Source organism: Empidonax traillii, unplaced genomic scaffold (assembly GCF_003031625.1).
Source record: "Empidonax traillii isolate 1590-97213 ecotype Southwest subspecies unplaced genomic scaffold, ASM303162v1 scaffold329:size853407, whole genome shotgun sequence".
Taxonomy (NCBI): domain Eukaryota; kingdom Metazoa; phylum Chordata; class Aves; order Passeriformes; family Tyrannidae; genus Empidonax; species Empidonax traillii.
The window spans coordinates 525,145-543,630 of NW_020955522.1; the positions used below are offsets into that span (position 1 = coordinate 525,145).

General features: G+C 41.1%; 1 protein-coding gene across 3 annotated transcripts in view; it reads left to right on the plus strand.

Annotated features, from left to right (window-relative positions):
• GEMIN8 (gem nuclear organelle associated protein 8) overlaps nt 1-17,545 on the plus strand; it is a 27,593-nt gene extending 10,048 nt beyond the window's left edge. For all 3 annotated transcript variants that reach the window (XM_027891748.1, XM_027891749.1, XM_027891750.1), the window contains exon 4: nt 16,953-17,545. In XM_027891748.1, coding sequence (XP_027747549.1) covers nt 16,953-17,203 — 251 coding nt within the window. In that variant the 3' untranslated portion in view covers nt 17,204-17,545. The remainder of the gene's footprint in view (nt 1-16,952) is intronic.
• Nucleotides 17,546-18,486: the final 941 nt, after the last annotated feature.

The window sequence follows — 18,486 nt, forward strand, 5'->3', positions numbered from 1 at the left end:
GAGAAGATGGAGATAATGCATCCACAAAAGAAATCTGTGGTTACTTAAGTATTTTCTCCTTAATGCGTTTTCCTCTTAATCCTAAACTGCATGTCCTGGGCTGCTTCCTCTACCTTAGGATCAGATTTGCAGAGGAACTTGGGCATGTAAACGTCAGTAATGCCTGAAATTTAGGCCTCCATGTCTGAAGAGGCATTTGTAATTGTGAGGTAAGAGTTCTACATATTCTTTAAAGAGAATGGAAATGTTTGGGTATGTCAAAGTGGAATACCAACAGATCTGGATGATCAGTTGAAGTATAAGCTAGCTGTTAGGGAACATTAAGAGGAAAGGCTGTGCCTCATATTTTCTTCCTCTGGCATAAATAAGGGACTCAGGTGGAATTCACAGCCTTTGACCCCTCACTTTGATATTCACTTGGGAAAAGACACCCAGCTTGCTCTCTTCCATTAAAAGAAGAGTTTGCAAGAGTTTGATACATGGTTATCTGCACCTTACATGGGGAAAAAAGCAGCAATGGGACAAATAGAGAATGGAATTTGGCACATAAGGAAGGGGATACTAATCTTTGTGAAGGATAAATTCTCTTAATCTGGTGTTTTTCAAGCCCTGCAAAATTAGAAAATACTATACAGTGTTAATGCAGGTGTTTTGGACATGCATAGTGCGAGTCTGGATTTTCCAAGTAAGATATAGTTGGTTCCCACACATGATCCACATCTCATCAGCATGTAGAAGGATAATTGAGTGGACTAAAATGAATACCAGCTGATGTCCGACTCTTCACTGACAATGCCTGATCTAGGGCCTGATGGAAGTGAATGTGATCACAAACATCAGAGGATAGAATCTTGCAAACTTTAAAAAACTTACATAAGCCTGAGATGTAGGTGGGAATGAGATGACTCAAAGATCTTGGAGGTGTTTTCCAGCCTTAGAGGTTGTATGTTTCTCTCGTTCTTGTGCCTGGATAGTGACACACAAGCCTTAATGCTAACTGCAAAGAGAGGAGTTTCAAAGATAAGAAAGCCATTGTGTCAGACTAGCCAGAGAATAAAACTTCAGGTTCATTTCATATTTTGGTAACCGCCACAAACTTGAAGAACAAGCAGATTCCTTACTTTAGTAAGCAATTGCTTTGTTTTGTTTTCACAATGGGCATTTGCAGTGATTGGCTGACTTGCAAAGTAAGGGCTTTGAAATTGGCAAACTTGCTGCATGATTTAACACTTCTGCAGTGATACAGTTCACAAGCAACCTCTTTTAAAACAATCTTTTTTTTTTGTCTTTGAATTCATGTCAAATTCTTACAAGCTTTTAAATTCATGTGGTGTTGCAGTCAAGTTACATGTTCCTGGAATGCCCAGAATTAATTGCGAACAAAGTTTTGCTGAGGCTGTATGAACTCAGACATACTAGTGCACAACAATCTTATCTACATATATAGTGCATTTGGTTAAAATCCCTGACAGACAATTTTAGTTCCTTTCCTCTTCAGTTGTGTCTTCATACACAATCATAATTATATAGTGATTCTCCCTTTTTAGAGGGTTTTCTTGTCAGGCTAGTCTGTTGTTCTGGTTCTTTCTTTAACTGGGGATCCTAATAGACTGACTATGCTCCTTGGGGATATCTTTAGTTGCATTTAAAAGTCTTCCTTCTGGATGCTGGATAGCATGAAGTTGTTATCCTGGGTTACCATGCCTATTGAACCCAGGTAGGGTACCAAATCCTCCAGGCATCCAGGATATAAAGGACAGAATGCACTAAATTGCCTTTTATATTTGCAAGAATTAAAAGGGCAGAAACCAAGAAAGGAAGATTCACAAGCCTAACAATTCTGTAAATTTTCTAATTGCATATATTTATTACACTTTTAAATTTATCTTTGCAACATGTAATTTGTCCTCGTGTAGTTTTTCTTTGTTCCCTTTTACATAAAAGAGAAAACACTGTAATTGGGTGAGTACAGCATTGTGAGTACATTGAGAACCATTCTGTAGTAGTTAACAGGAAACAAGACAGTGTCTATTATTTAAAAACAAAGAAAAGGAAGGGAAAGTACCGTCATGTCAGTTCATTACTGAAGGATAATAGTCTGTCATTTGTTAATGCTCTGAATAGTTTTTTCCTTTAAAGCTCCTGTTTCTATTGCCCACACATACCCTCCAGCTTTTCCCAAAAAATATTGTTGTCTCAACTTAAAATTTTCATACTAAATGGAAAACTTTTTTTAAAAAAAACTAAAGGAAATGGTGAATGAAGATGTTTCTTTCTAAACTGCAATTTGTAGGGTTTTTATTTTTCTCAAAATTCATAGTTGCTACTGCCTCTTTCGTGAAGAGGGAGTAATGGAATTTTCTGTGTTTTGAAATTTGTTTGAATTGTACCAGATCCGTGAAGCTTTTGGTTTTGTTTAAGGCCCATGTGCGGCTTTGGAAAAAAGACTTTGATTCAGGGGGTTTGCAAGTATGTTTTCCTTCTTTCCTTTGCTTTTGGTAAATGTTTTGCCCTGTTTTGTCTTTTTCTCCATCATACTCTAGCTCAGATTCTTGAACTACGAATTCCTGGTCTCCAGCATTTCTGTTTCTTCCTCCCTGCCCTAAGCTGTCCAAGCATTATGGATGGTGAACTTACAAATATCTGATCAACTTCCTTGGCTTTATCAGCCTTGGCTGACAAACTTTTTGACAGCCAAAAAGCCTTGTTTGGCATGAACTTTCACCACAATCCTTAGAAGTTGAGTTGCTGAAGCTTCTGAGAAATGCCTGTGAAATGAGTGCTCTCTGCAGCGTGTGTGGGTGCTTAAGAGATGCTTTTGAAACATGTTTTTGTGTGAACTGAAGAAGAAATCTGAAAGTCGCTCCTTTTTTTACCACATCTCTGATCTTGATGATTGAACATTTTATTGTGTAGCAGCAGAATCTTCTCAAGTGCACACACTGTGTCCAACGTAGAGGCTGTGTTATTTGGTACTGGAAGCCAACAGCTGAGAAAGTGCTTCCTTACTAGAGAAACAAGGAAAAGTGCCACAGTTTTTGCTGCCTTAATATTAAAAACCTATCTGTACTTGCAAAATTAAAGGGTCTGAACTGCAGCTGGAGAGCAACAGTTGGGCACATATATCAATTTTATATCCATTTCATGATAGACAAGGTTTTCTTTGTACTAAGAGTATCAATTTGGGAACACAGCCATTCTTAAAATATATGATGGTCAAGAAGATGTCCTTGGATCTTATGCTAGGGACAGAATTTGGGCTTAGGAGAATGTATAACTCTGCTGTGTGACCCTGCGTCTTTCCTATCAAACCAACACAGTTTGCAACAAGTGGACGTTTTGCTGTATGGGTACACTTGCTGCTGCAGGAAGTAGAGGAAGAAAGACACTATAAAGCTTGAGGAAACTGCACTTTTGGTGCCATTGGACCAAGTGCAGTGACAAGTGAATATCCTCTACTGCGTGCTCCAGAGGGTTGCGTGGGAGTTTATATGTATACCTGGAAATTATATGTGAAGTCTTTCTTATTTTTATGTGCCTCAGACTGAAACTGACAGTGTTGGCAACCAGTACAAGGTCAGGCTTCTTGCTTTGCTGCCAAGGAATGCTGCAGGTTTCAGCTCCTGGGTGGAATTTGGGGATGCTGTGGACCATTCTCCCGTGTTTACAGTGTGGACCATTGGGTAGAGCTTGGGCCTGGAATGCCACTTCCCTATCTGTCAGTGGCTGTACTTGATCTCAGTTCTCAATAAGCATGCTGTGGAGTACTGGTATTTGAGTTAAAGCAGGTTAATGCTAGGAGTGTGGGAAAAGAAGCTCTTGTGGTTCAATGTAACTGTAGTGTAGACATTGCTTTAAGAGGAATGCCAAGATGTCAAATACCTTTACTTCCTCTTACATTTGATGGAAATGAAGAATGCCGTCCTAATATGAATGTATTACTCTTCAGGAATTTGTGTCTGAAATTGTCACCTCTTATTTGTCTGTCTGCTGTGTTCCTGTTATTATAGTGAGATGGTACATATGTTAGATGACTTCTTGAGAGGTTCAATTTATTCATATTTATAAGGCATTTTGAGTACCTCAGCAGGAAGTAAGCAAAAGCTGCAAGTGGCAGAAGGATGAACAATATGATCTGAGAGAATTGTTCTTTACAGACCTTAACATGCCATTCCTGTGCCCAGAACACATCTTGTTGACATCTTTGCTGAACAAATACAGAATTGGAGCTACCCTGTCTCCCAGAGGGCTATTATCCCAAAGGTTTTCAAGAGTCAGTGAAAGAAGTCTGGTAAACTTGAACTGTTGTTGTTCTTGCTAAATCAGTGTTGTGGAAAATTCCTTCTGACTGGACTTATCTTGAGGATATGGGAATAAGATGTGCTGAACAGAGACAGGTCATTGCTCCTCTCATCTGCTGTGTCCCTCACCATCCATGTGCTAGAGCTGCTTTTGATAACTGTTTCCTCAGAGTTGCTGGTCGCAGAAGGATCTCCTGGCAACAGGTCAGTGGCTTGTTCTGATGCATTAGCCCTTGGAACTTTCTGTTTACAAAGAAAATACATACAGTAGTTCAGTTTTAGATGAGTTAAGCAGAGTATCAGTGCCTGTTTTGTGTCCATGGGGTTTCCAGGGTTTGAGGGTATTGCTGTGACATACCTGGTCCCTGCAAAGTTTTGGCAAAGAACAAACAAGTGGGCCCTAGGGCTGAGAGGCCGTTTGTGGAAGAATGAATCCTTCCCCAGTCTTATTGTAAGAGCAAAAATAGCTTTCAGAATGCTGTTTTGGAAGATTGCTTCATATGGGAACAGTTTGGTGTGGGAAGATGCAGACACTAAGTACACTCAGAACCAGTCCTGGTAACTTTTTGAAGGCAGGTCTGCCTGCTTGCTTATTCCATTAGCATATGCAGCTGCTCTGAGTGGCTCCTCTGGTCTCCCCTTCATTCTTTGTCCCTGCAGGGGAGCCTGTGAAAGCAGCTGCAGCTGCTGTGGAAAAGAGCAGGTGAGACCATGCTGACAGACACAGCTCTAGAGAAAAGTGGCATAAAAGCATTTCTGTGCTAATCACTCAACTAGGGCAGTCTGTCTTCACAGTTGATGCACTTTTCCTTTTTCCCTAAAATTCCTCAGTTACTGGTTCCATCTGGGTGCCACATGCAGCATTTCTGTGTCTCTAAATGATTTTACTTAGGAGAGGGCTCTGTCTCAGTTTTCTGCTGATAAATCTGAATTCATCTGCCTTTAGTGTAATATTTTCAACCTCATAAGTGGACAGTGACAATGTGGGCTATGAATTAACACAACGTATTTTGCTGTCTACCTGGGGGAACTGTTGCTGTAGGAAGAGCGTTTAAAGTTTCAGGGTGTTCAGCACTGGAGTAATCGAGAAAAGTGAATGTCAGAGACCAAGGTAGAAATGGATGTAATAATGAAGGCTGCTTTCTGAGTTCATTGTCTACAAAATCTGCTCAGGAGCTACAACAGAGCATGGCAGCAAAATACCTCAAGCGTTACACATTTAAGGTCTCTCTGTTATAAAGCAAACCTCTTGTACAGATTTGCTTGGAGACACATAATTTATCCCTGCTAATTTTAATGGAGTGTTGTTAATTCCAAGACTTCAGAGGCAGCGTTTGGTTTTCAACTTCTCTTACTGCGCCTCAGTATTATAAGAAGCATCCAGATGGAATTCACATTCCTCATTATCAGGGAAATGTGGGTGCTGTGATGGCAGAAACTGAGAGTTTGGAGACTTCTGTCTGCCTGGGTCTTTTCAAATCTCATTTCTTCTCATGCTCAAAATCAAGTGAGAGAGACAGGCAGAGGCTGTTAACACCACCCATCTGAGACTTGGGTGGCCTGTGCAGGCTTCCATCATGGCCTGGGGCTAGATCCACAAAAGCTTTCAACATATGTGAAATTTTAGAAACTAATATCCAAAATAATAATCTTTCTCTTCCAACCATGCCTTCCAGAAGAAGCAAGCTAGTAATTTATACCCAAAGGATGATGCATCTTAAACCCAAAGGTTCGAGGGAAAATTGTCTCTCTTGTCTTTTCAGGGGCTGAGTTGAGCCCTGTGCTACCTTGTGATATGATCTACTGTGAAGCCTGTTCCAAGGAATCTAAAGCACCTCCTGCTCTATGAATTTGTTTCCATTTTCTTTTTATTTAGAGGTATAATACAGAGGTGATAGCACTTCTTTGTCACTCAGGAAAATAGAGAAGGTGGACATGGCAACATACTGAGACACAGTTGTGCTGCAGCCCTATGAAATACTCAGTTCATCAGTGTTACAATTGTTGCTGGCCTCCAAAGTACCCAAAGCTGTTTATGTGGATATCAGAATTTCCTCCTGATATTTTGAAGGACATGTGTCTGAAGTTGTCATAACACTGCTCTGGTACACTGAAATCATGGAGGTAATGTAAGTGAAGGCTAAATGTTAAAGGAATATTTGTACTGAAATAAATAACACGGCTGTTACACTATTGAATGTTATTGTTCACATTTAGCTGGATAAGAATCTCCTGGGTTTAATTTCATTTGTAGTTGCTGAAGTGCTTGTTGCTCCTAAAGTCAGCTCTATATTCACAGAAATTGGAGAAACTTTGCCAAGGAATGTAGGTCTCCAAAGAACATGCTGGGCCTCAGCATTTTATAGTTGTTCAACTAACTAACAAACTGACGCACAAGCCTTGCAGAGCACCTTCATTTCTAGGAGGTCTGCAATTTCTGATGTGGTTGCTGAGCAGAGGGTTGGAGGACTTGCTTTAAAAATTCATCAGTTGTTGTTGCATTGGGATTTTTGGCCACTGGTAGGGTGGGAGGGAGGCTGACAAATGTGGAAGAGTCCAGACTTTGAAGACTGCATCATGTGTGACATGTTGATGGAGGAGGTGTTGAGGTGGTAGATTGCAGAGCAGCTGGCTGGCTTTGGAGGAGTGCAGGAAGAAGTATTACCTTTTTCTGATCTCTCCATTTCTCCCTAGGTAATGTTAGTGGTGTGTAGGGAGTTGCATTCCCTGCTTTTGTTTTCTTCCCTTGGCATTAGGTACTGACCTCTGTCCTGAACAGGCTGTCAGGCTAGATGGGCTTCTAGTCTGATGGCTCTCCTTCTATAAAGTCTTCTCTTCATCTCGTCACTAAAACACTTGCTTCATGTGTGAATTATCCCATTGAAGTGACAGGAGACATGGAGCTCCCGAGTGCTAAGAAGTACAGCTTAACTTTCTGAAGGGTGGGATGCCAGCTGCCTCTTTGAAAGCAGACAGTGCTGACTTCTGCTCCAGCACCCAACCCTGGAATTACTTCTGAAGTCAAACATTTTCCGTTTGCAGAAGGTAAAATAGGCAGACATCTGCAGATTTCCTCTGGCATGTTTTCCCAATGTTTTTTGTTGTGTTTTTAACACTGGGCATAGCGGTTACCCTCATGTATTTAAGTATATTTCATTTAGCTTACTAGAGTGCTGAAATGAGCAATGAGAAATGGAAAAGGTCATAGTTTCCAAACCTACCCCTCAGCCCTTTCTTTCACAAGTTGTGATATGCTTAACTGATTCTTTTAGTTTGACCCTCCTTCCAGATGTCTCTTTCCAAATGCAGCGCACGCAGTTTACTGGCAGCATGGAGAAAATGCGTATTTACTTGCTGAAATTAATTTTCTCTGGATCAGACCTTGTTATTTAATTCTGCATGTCTGTGGTAATACTAAATTATGGACGTGCCAGTTAACTGAAAGGTCAGTTCATAGCCTGAGTATACTTCCCTCCAGAAAATCACCAACATGGCTACGCGTTGCTCTCGAAAAAAAAAGTTTTTCAGATGTTTCTGATAACATAGCTTCCTCGTATCAGACAATAAACCAAACTTCACTTCAGCACTATAGTCTGTGGCTGGAGTCAAGAAAGAAATTTCAGTGTGAAGTTCAAATGTGTGAGTTTGATTTAGAAGACTGACACTGGCTGCTTCCTTTCTTTTTTCCTGAGAACACCAAACTCAATATAATTTAGCTGTCTAGCACTCTGTGCATCTTGAAACACGTTCTTCCAAGTGCATATGCTTAATTTCTATTCAAAGTACACAAAAAAAATTATTGTGAAATTCATATTTCTTCAGTGAGAGGCACTTTTTTAAAGAGGCACTTTTAAATTTGAACATTTCCTTGTTCAAGCTCCTCTAACTGTGCCGTAAATGTATGTGTAGATATAGTTATATATAGATTTAAGTAATCCTTCTGTTTACTCTAGCAGTGTTGTCTTTGTCTGGCATCAGCATTGTTGCCATCAGTGACAGATTGGAGTTGTTTTGGGGGATGGGAGTGCAGAGTCAGCTGGTCTGTATTTAGTCTTATTGCTGTAGACTTGATCCTTACTAGAGGCAGCTGCCAGTGCCTGATCCTCTACTAATTTTTAAGCAGTGGTTGGTCAGCAACTTCCCAGCAGTTTAATTCTGTCAGATGGCACCAGCACAGTCTGGACACCTTGGTTGGTGCCTCTGGTGTGACACAGACCCCTGATTACGCTGGGTTCACCCATATGTTTTCTATCCTAGATGAGCAAATGCCTGATTACGAATTATGTTAAGAGCATTCAAATTTCTAGAGCAGGCTTTCACTTGAGGTTCCACTGGACTAGCTTCATGTTCATAGGGTTTAATTGGTTCAGGTCATTTTCTGCTTGGGATAAGGATATCCCTTTTTAAGGGTTTCATTATGAAGGTAATAGAAGAAAATAAAAGGTGATTTCATGTTTGGCTGGGCAGTAACCATTGTAGCCTGGTGCTAATGTAAACATGGACATGAGGACATATATTGTTTCCATGTAGGATTGTTGGCAGTTTGTTTTGGAGACCACACAACAATCCTTCTCAGGTTTTAATCCTATTTCTAAAACAGAAATCGGCCTCTTTATTGTCCTGTTAGCTGTAAAAATTTCTGCCAGTTACTTAACCCAAATAACAAAATAATGTGAGGTAATTAATTCTTTAAAACATTCAGGTAGGACAGATTAATTACAGTGAGGCCTGTGCTTAATTAACTTAAGAATGATACATACCACCCAGTAGGAAACCTGAAGATGGAACACCTTGGTTCTAAACTTCCTTCCTTCCTTTCTGCTTATTTTTATTTCAGAGGTAATTTTCTTCACTTGCTGTCTTGGTAAGTAATTTTGTCCTGTTTCTACAGAACTGTCCTCTTCAAAATGTGTAGAAAAGTTGGATTACAGTGAAAGAGAAGGTATTGTAGTACTTCAGATTTGTAAAATCTGTTTGCTGTCTGCTTAGACAGCCTGTTGCAACTGAGTCTGTCAGAGAGAGTGCAGTCTCTCACCTGAAACTGCTCTTACCAATAGGTTTCAGTTGGGCTGTGCTTCAAGTTCAGTGCCAAAGCCAGGTTAAGCAATTTTTCTTCTTAGATGTTTGCTCCTGCTCTGGTGTTGCCAGGACACTGAGCTGTACCAGAACTAAATATAGCTTGGTGGGGTTGGGGTTTTCGGGGGCGGGGGGGACGGGGATGGTGTTTATTTGGTTGGTTAGTTGGTTTTTGTTTGGGTTTGGTTGTTTTGTGTTTTTTTCCAGGATTCATTCTGTGGCCCCTTACACAGTTGTAACGTCATCCTTGAGGGGCCTGGGAGCTGGAGCATGCAGTTAAGGGAGAAGGAGGGAAGCAGAAATTGCATAAGCTGGTTTTCTAGCTGAGGAAAGAAAAACGTCTATGGAACCATGGTTTCGAACTGCCACAAGCTTGCCAAGGAATCACATCTGCTCTTACTTCAAAGCCTGTAACAGAAAATTTTCTTTTTTCTTGAGAATATTGCATTGCTTGTAGATATATGTGGTGAAATATTCAGTTTCTTTTAACTTATTCCCTCCTCAACTAGCAGGTGGAAGCTTTGTCAGTGTAGATACTTGGGGCTTTAATACCTTCAGCATCTTTGTGGTGGTTGTGACTCTGTTGAAGGCTTAATATTGCAGGCAATTACTCACACTGGAAGTAATTTTTATTCCAAATCAGTTTTTTCAAGCCAGCTACAGCACTTGATTTTTCTGAGTAGATGAGACTGCTGGCATAGCAATATACGGCCTCACTGTCTTTGGAGATCAGACTTCTGTTAAAAATGGGAAGGGGAAGGTTACGTGGTATCATGGGGAATCCTTTCATCAATTTTTTGCAAGCACAAAGTTTTAAAGTTAAGAATAAGTTTAAATAGAAGTGTATTTTCCCCAAGCCAACTTATAGCTAGAATCAAGCTGTTCATTCTGCTATAAAATCTTCATTTTCTTTTTTCAGTATGTTTCCACAATTTCTGTAAGTTACTTAATGTTCCAAGGTAACCCTCCGGTAAGCAAGACCGTGCTGTTTTCAGCAACCAAGAATATTTATCTTTACACATGTGGGGGTGAGTCACAATTGTTTGTATCTCGCAGGCTCCCATTGATGGAAACTCCTGTCCTGCAAATCTTTGCACTTGATAAAGAATAGTCAACCCTCTGGAAATCCAGAGCTCTGTGGAGCTCTGCAGAAATTAAATTCTTTGAATATCCTGTTTACAAATCCTCAGATTTAAATCCTTATTTTGTTGAAATTACTTTAGGCAAAGATTTTGGTTTTCCCCATGGTATGCCTGATTGCTGCAAGTATGGGCACAATAAAAGGGCCTGATTCTATCACCTCAGAAAAACTCTTATGTAGGTTTGTGGTAAAGGTATTTAGCTTTTCTAGGAAGATGAAGAAGCTGGCATTTTGTGAGAATCCTGTGTGGGCAGAACACTTAACACAGCAGATAGGCTCGTGGGAAGTGGCATTCAAAGAGAGAACTAGGAGTTTTTAATCAGTAGAAATGGGTAGTGTTTTTAACTCTGTTAGTGTGGGCTGCTCAAGATAGCTCAGGTAGCATTTAAGATGAAAACCTCAGAAAGTGCACACGCAGCAGTAACAAAATAATTCATCACTTGAAGTAAGCAAAGATATGTGAAGGGGGTATAGGTCAGTCTGAAATCATGGAGAAGAAAAACACCTTGGGACTGGGTAAAGTGCAGTATTTCCTTGAAGAATCATATGCTAACTAAGCAAGAAATTGAAAGTTAGTAAAGGCGTATGACACTTAGGAGCAAATCTCTTACTGTAGGTACCATTGTGTGGGGCAGCACATGGCAGACTGCAGGGTGTGAGCACTGAGGGACCTGGGGAAAGGCTGGCCGTAGAAGAAACATTTTCAGATTGCATATGATCACTGGCTACAGTCAGCTAAGGGTTATATGTATAAATATTGAGAGCTAAAAATGGTACGAGAAACCACACAATGCTGGGTATTAATCTTTCATTAAAAATCCAACATAGATAATTACCCTCCCTACTCCTATCTCCTTTTAATGTTGCAAAGTCTCTCCATGGAGACTTTTTTCTAAGTCAGGGAATTTATCTGGATTTTGGTTTTGAGGTTGTTTTTTTCCTTGTTTTTTTGGTTTTTTTTTTTCTTTTAATAAGAAAAGGATAAATTCTGGAGAGCAAATTTTTTTTATTACTGCTTAAGCTTCTCAAAGGATATTACAAAGAAAGAAAAGTGAAGTGGATCAAACTTATGGCAAGTGTGTGACATTTTCCTTTTTATAAAATAAGAGAAACAAGACATCTGAGTTTCTAAGGGCCTGTGGGGAAAATAGCTTATGTCTTGAAGGGCTTAGGTCATTGTCTTGCTGAAAGTATATAAAGTTGTTTGTGTGCATATGAAGGCCCAAATGCAGTGAGTAGTTAATATACTAGTTACTGTTCATCCTGCTTCTGGCAGACCCTGGGGATAGAGGTAGTTGTCTGTATTTGTTCACTTTCATTTTCAGCTCATACACACCAGATTGAAAGTCGTCCATAAAAAGTGGGAGAAGAGGTGGAGGGGAAACAATAACCCCAAACTTTCTTTTAGAAGGCCTGGAATCACTGAGGATGCAGTATGGGTTAGGTAGATATGCTGGTTTTGGCTGGGGTAGAGTGAACTTTCTTCACAGTGGCTGATATGGGACTGTGTTTTAAATTTGTGCTGAACACAGGGTTGATAATAAAGAGATGTTTTTGTAATTGCTGAGCAGGCCTCTTCTGCTCTCTGTGCTGCCACACTGGCAAGGAGGTTGGGGGTGCATGGGAGGCTGGGAGAAGACACAGCCAGGACAGGTGACCTGACCAGTGGAATACTCCAGACCATATGACATCATGCTCAGTATATAAACCTGCGGGGAAGAAGGAGAAAGGAAGAGATGTTTGGAGTGATGGTGTTTGTCTTCCCAAGTCACCGTTACACACAGTGGGGCCCTGCTCTCCTGGAGATGGCTGAACACCTGCCCAACCACGGGAAGCACTGAATTAATTCCTTGGTTTTGCTTTGCTTGTGTGCATGGCTTTTGCTTTCCCTATTAAACTGTCTTTATCTCAACCCACGAGTTTTCCAGCTTTTACCCATCTGATTCTCCCCCTGATCCCACTGGTGGAGGAATGAGCGAGCAGCTGTGGGGGGCTTGGTGGCTGGCTGGGGCAAAACCACAACAGATCTCAACTTTTTTCCTTCATGGTTAACAAATTATATTTACTGTGTCTGGAAAAAGGTGTCCCAACTGGCTCTGTCCAGGTAATGATGACTTCCCAGCAGAGCTGGACTTGGTAGGAGTAAGTTTTGAAAAGCACTTCAAGAGATAGAAGGAGCATCTTTGAAAAGAAATGGAACTGACCAATTGGGAAAAGGTCAGCAGTACTTTTCCTTTGTGCAGGAACCAACTACCACTGCAGCTGTTTTCTTGCCTTGTGAGCATTTGCAAGATACTGTTCCCTGATTGGGGGAAGCTTGCCAGTAGTTGGAGCTGAATGCTGTAAAAGAAAACATGTTTATTTTAGTCTGTGTGAACTGGAAGGAGGAACTACTTCGAACTGTGTAAAAATTACTTGTTTCATGTCTATAACTTGGCAGCACAATGACTTGTGAATTTGGAATGTGAAACTGAGCTGAGGACTTCATTGCTGCAGGCTGAGAATTAGTTTTTGGATAAACCTTGCTACCTACTTCATGGATGAGTATTTGGTGCTTGCTTCAGAGAAGTTCTGGTTGCTTCTATGGGCTCAGGGCTATAGACAGTTTATAATTTTGTTTTTTCCATTTTGAGGTGCCTGTTTTCCTCTTTTTGATGAAGAGGTAATTGCACATTTAGCTCAAGTTGCACTGCCTTGTATTCTTTTTAAAGTAAACTCTGAGGTAATGGAAAGAACCCAGACTGCTGCAAATGAGAGCAGTTCTACTTCCCAGCCCCTGCCCCACCAAAGAAAGTTTAGTGTTCATCTCAACAGGACAATACTTTCTCTGCTGTCATCTGTTCCTTATATCTTGTTTGTCTGGAAATACTGCATTTGGAAAGGCAGCATTAGATTTCATTATTTCTTTCCTTGATTGTTCTTGAGAGCAAATAGTGCTGCCAACTGTGAGGTGGTGAGACACTGGGACAGGTTGCCTGGAGGGGTTGTGGATGTCCCATCCCTGGAAGTGCTTAAGGCCAGGTTGGATGAGGCTCTGAGCAACCTGGTCTAATGGCAGGTGTCCCTTTCTATGGCAGGGTTTTGGAACTACATGATCTTTAAGGTCCCTTTCAACCCAAACCATTCTATGATTCTTTCTGTGACTGTGGATTTTGTCGCAGTAGTATCTCTCCTCAAATAACAGATTTGAAACTGCAACGTATTCCACACAGCTGCAGTAGTGTTACCAGCAACAGCTGTCATGTTCTATGCTCAAATTCAGCCTTTGGTGCAAAAAAATGTGGGTCCCTGTAGCCAGTGTCTGTCCCAAGCCTCTGCCTGGACTCTGTAGGCCTGATTTATATGTCTGAGGCTCTGTAATGTAATCACTCCGGGACTTTTTTTAACCGGTAGCTGTGGAATAGCAGAAGTCAGCTTAGAAAGTTAGGGGCAGTACCTCTGATTAGTGTAAAGTAAAACATATGCTCCAGATGTCCAACAGGTAATTTTGAGAACGGAATTTAAATTGGTATTATTATTTTGATTGTTACTACTAGGATCTGCAGATTTGTGAACTACTTGGTGCTACAAAATGGAGATTGATGCACCCTAAACTGTAATCCACTCATCCATCATAAAGCTTCTGCTACAGACCCATTTAATTTCCAAACAGAAGAATTCATTATCTATCTCCAGGGAAATTAATTTTTCTTAATAATAAAGCATTAGTGTGTGCAATGAGCTATCAGAGAGCATTCTATGGCAAGCGCGTGAGGAAGCAGCTGTCTAGCATGCAGCTATGGAACTAAAGAATAAAGAATTTCCATGGGCAATACAGAAGTTCAAGGAATTATCTTTGTGGCCCCAGAGAGTTATCAAATACGGGTTCAGTTCATTGCCTTGCCAGAGGTTTGCTAAGGAGAGATATTGGTGTCCCAGGAAATCGATTTCGGTGGGACACCAGTAATCTGTGTAGTCACAGCCTGGATGCTATACCTTGTCCTCAGAGTGCTGAGCCTTCTGTAGGCAGTGTTAGCTCCTCCTTTAATTCAGACCTTGTGGTTAAAATGACCTGACACCAAATAAATCTGACTCTTCCAAAAACACATATGGACTCTAATGTATGTTTCCATGTGAATTCTGGCAGTGTAGCCAATTCAGGGTGTGCCCTTAAAGCAAAGTCACAGAAACGGCTTTCTGGAGTGGATTGCTAGTAACTCCTCAAAGCCTCCTGTCCTTTGTCGACCAGCATAAAACTGTTCATGGTGTTTCAGATGACAGGACAAAAGCTTTCTGTGTCCCTGTCAGACAAACAGATGCCAAAATTGAAGTTTCTGATTATATTCTTTAAAATACCTATTTTATGTGAATGAGGTATGGGAGATAATTCCTTTAGGAAGGCTGACAGGCAGTTGGCTGCTCTGTACAGTACTTTTCCAGTGTTGCCTAGAAGACTGAGGAGGAAAAAAGACTCTAGGCCAAATTAGGTAGGAGATAAGATAAGGGAGCAGAAGTTTTAATGAGCCTCCAGGCTCCAGGAATACAAACCCACGTGCGTGCCTTTGGACTCAGGTGTTACAATTTTATAATGATTTCCATCCAGTCCCCATACATCCATCCCCTGGTTCTGCCCCCCGATATGCCCCTTTGGGAATTGAGTCTTGGGGTGTTTGGGGGACCCCCTCTTCCTCATCTTCATCTTCTTTGCAGCATGTGCAGTCCTTAGAGCCCTTCCGAATCTCCAGGCTTGAAGGTTGTTGTGTCTATGTTTATATCTTCTGGAGCAGATTTTAAGGTGTTTTTCTACAATTCTGCCTTGGAAAGGAGACTAAACACACTAATGGAATTTAGGGGGATATGGAATGGAGTAATAGGGTTGGGTACATGTAAAAATTATGGTACAGGATAAGAGATGTAATACAACTACATTAAAATCTACATTCACTGTACAACTACTTCTAAAATCTAAAAAAAAAATTAAAATATCAAAAAAATCTAAGGCATCACCAGTATAAAAATAAACTGCAGATGTCTGACACAGATCTGTCAGGATACTTAACTTTGGGTTGGGGTTTGCCGATGTCATGTGCGTTTTGGAAGTTAAATCATAGAATCATAGAATAGATTGGGTTGGAAAAGACCTCCAAGATCATCAAGTCCAACCCCTGATCCAACTCCAATTACTATATCATGGCTCTAAGGGCCACATCCAATCTCTGCTTAAAAACCTCCAGGGATGGTGAATCCACCACCTCTCTGGGTAGGCTGTTCCAATTGCCTTGAAGGGAAAGAGGGAAGAGGTACATGGCAGCAAATACTGAGAAGCATGTCCTGTGTATGTCTAATGCATTCTGACCTGTGAACACTGTCCTTTTTGGTATTTTAAAAAAACCAACTGCTGTCATTAGTAGTGAACTGTGTCTCTTATGCAGTTTTGAGGACAGTTATTTGTAGGCAAAGGAGTTCAGCTGCCAGGTGATTTTCTACGTCTTGTAGAAATGTCCCAATAAGAGGGGAGTTTTGTATAGAACTTCACTGTTTTAACTGCACAGAGCATTATTTGTTTCATCAAAGCAGCACCGAGGAAGCAGAGGTAAGTTTGGACATGCAAAATCAAGTTCCAAGTTGGGCTTACTGAAGAGAATTTTTGTTGACAGATTGGTCCAAGTGTTTTGCCTCTGTGAATTGTTTTAAATCCTCTTTAACAGACCTGATGCATGGATTTATGTTGGTGATGTTTTGTTTGTCTTCAAAGCAACAGAGTAAGGCTGCCAGCTGTGAACTTTGTGAGCCTTGACAAATGGATGAGGTTGGATAGTTTAGTGAACACAGCGCTTACAGCTGTGTTTCATTGAATGCACTTAATGGCAGACATGACAGACTGATTCGTTCATTTTCATAGAGTAGCAACTGATTACATTTTCTCTTGGCTATGGTTCAGCTAAAGTTGCATTGTCCTGTTGCATTGTTTCATTTCTCAGCTACTAAGTCATTACTGTGGAAACAACTCTCCAGTTTGTTTGGGTTTTTTTGGTTGTGGGAGTGGATTGGGATTTTTTTGGTTGGGTTGTTTCTGTGTTTTCTTGGTAGGGGAGGGGATTGTGTTTTGGGTTTTGATTGTTGGGGTTTTTTTTGTTTTTTCAGGGCATGTGTACGTTGGGAAGAAATGAGGCAAGGCTAATTTTTGCTTACTTGTAATAATACAGAGGTTTTCTACAATTTTAGGATTCAATTCCAGGATCTTCTTCCTTTTTTCCCCACTTCTTCCACCCTGGCTTTATCATAATATTTAGTAGGAATTTGTCTTTATGCAAAATGAGCACAGCTGCACCCTGGAACATGTGAATTTTGGCCTTTTAAGACCCAGCAAAAATATGAATATTTTCAAAAGCTAAACTGAAGCATGTTTGGTTGATAGCTCAGTAATTTACATCTCTTATGATTTGATTGTCTAGGGAGGCAGCAGCAGCTGGAAGCTGAGGACCCATACGTGGAGGCTGATCAAGACCTTCACAGGAGGACGGAGCGTTCTGTGGAGCCGCCTAGGGAAAGACCTGGGGAGAGGCGAATGGCGGAAATGAAGAAACTGTACGGTGCTGATGCTGCCAAAATCCAGGCAATGGAGGCTGCCATGCAGCTTATCTTTGATAGGAACTGTGACAAAAAGCAGCCCAAATACTGGCCCATTATTCCCCTTAAGCTGTGAGTACCTGGACTCTGCTCTGGCATGGCACAGAACTGTGCCTCAGTCAGGTTGTTCTGCTGAAAGAACAAACTGCCAGTTTTGGTTTTGGATGGGCTTTGTGGCAGAATCTGGCAAGGGCAGCATATGTTTCTTTGGCCTTTGTTTCTTTTACACTGTCTGTCAGCGATGCTCACTGCCCATTCAACCCACATACAGTTGTCAAGCAGTAATTGGAGGGATGGGAATATCAAACCCGTCTTAAGTCAGACATTTACTCCTTTGATACGCACCTGCCTTGACCACACTTGCAAGAAACAACATCTATACTCAGTGAACTGGGAAAACTTAAAATGGTACAAATAAAGACTGTAGGAATTGTCTACTTTTACTGTTTAGGAATTTAACTGATCCCTTTTTTTAGTCTTAACATAGTACAATTTGGATCCTGTTTCACACAGCACAGCTTGAAGTGTTATGTCTGCTAATCTTGGGGTTTTTTTGAGGACCAGGAGCCCACTGGCCAAGATACAACTTATCAAATTACCGTAGCCCAGACATTCGAATTCTTTTTCAAAGGTTTATAATAACACAGGAAGTTTTTCTTCCAGACTGATACTCGTCTGGCAGAAGTTTGACTCTAAAGCAACATTATATGGAAAAATGTTTTAATGAAGGGGGTGGGAGGGTGGGACAGAAGCCTGATGTGGTCCTGTCTGTTAGAGATCTGTTTAGCAGAAGAGAAACTTAAGAGAACACATCATTATAGGGGACAGTGTGTGGAGTGATTTTTGCTACTCTAATAAAAAGCATCTGACGGGTTTGAAGCTTTACAGAAGGCAGCTTTATAGAAGGCTTATTATTTTGATAGACTACATCTGAACAATGTATATGGAGGTATGGAAGCTGGGTAGCCTTGCAGGCTATGTCTCTTCTAGGTGCAGCTTTCTAATGCCCACCTGCACATGACATGCACAAGACTTAAACACAAGCAGGTGGATGTGCCTCTGTGTGTACTCATCCATCTTCACAGGCTGTTTGGTTCCATAGCTGTCACTCTACTTTTGGTCAGTTGTGTTTGCCCTGCTAAGAGCTAACGAGGTGGAGTGAGGCACACAATTGGTCTGTGTAAGAGAGGCAGAACTGGCCCCTCAAAACCAGTGACTCCTTAAAAATCGGTACCCTGAATGCTTTCAAGGACTCTCGGTGAACCACTCCTGCTGCCTCTCATTGCGTGCTGAGGGGCTGCAGTTTGTTTCGCAGTGTTTCCATGCCAGGGCAAAGGAACCTTCTGCTCATTTAATAGT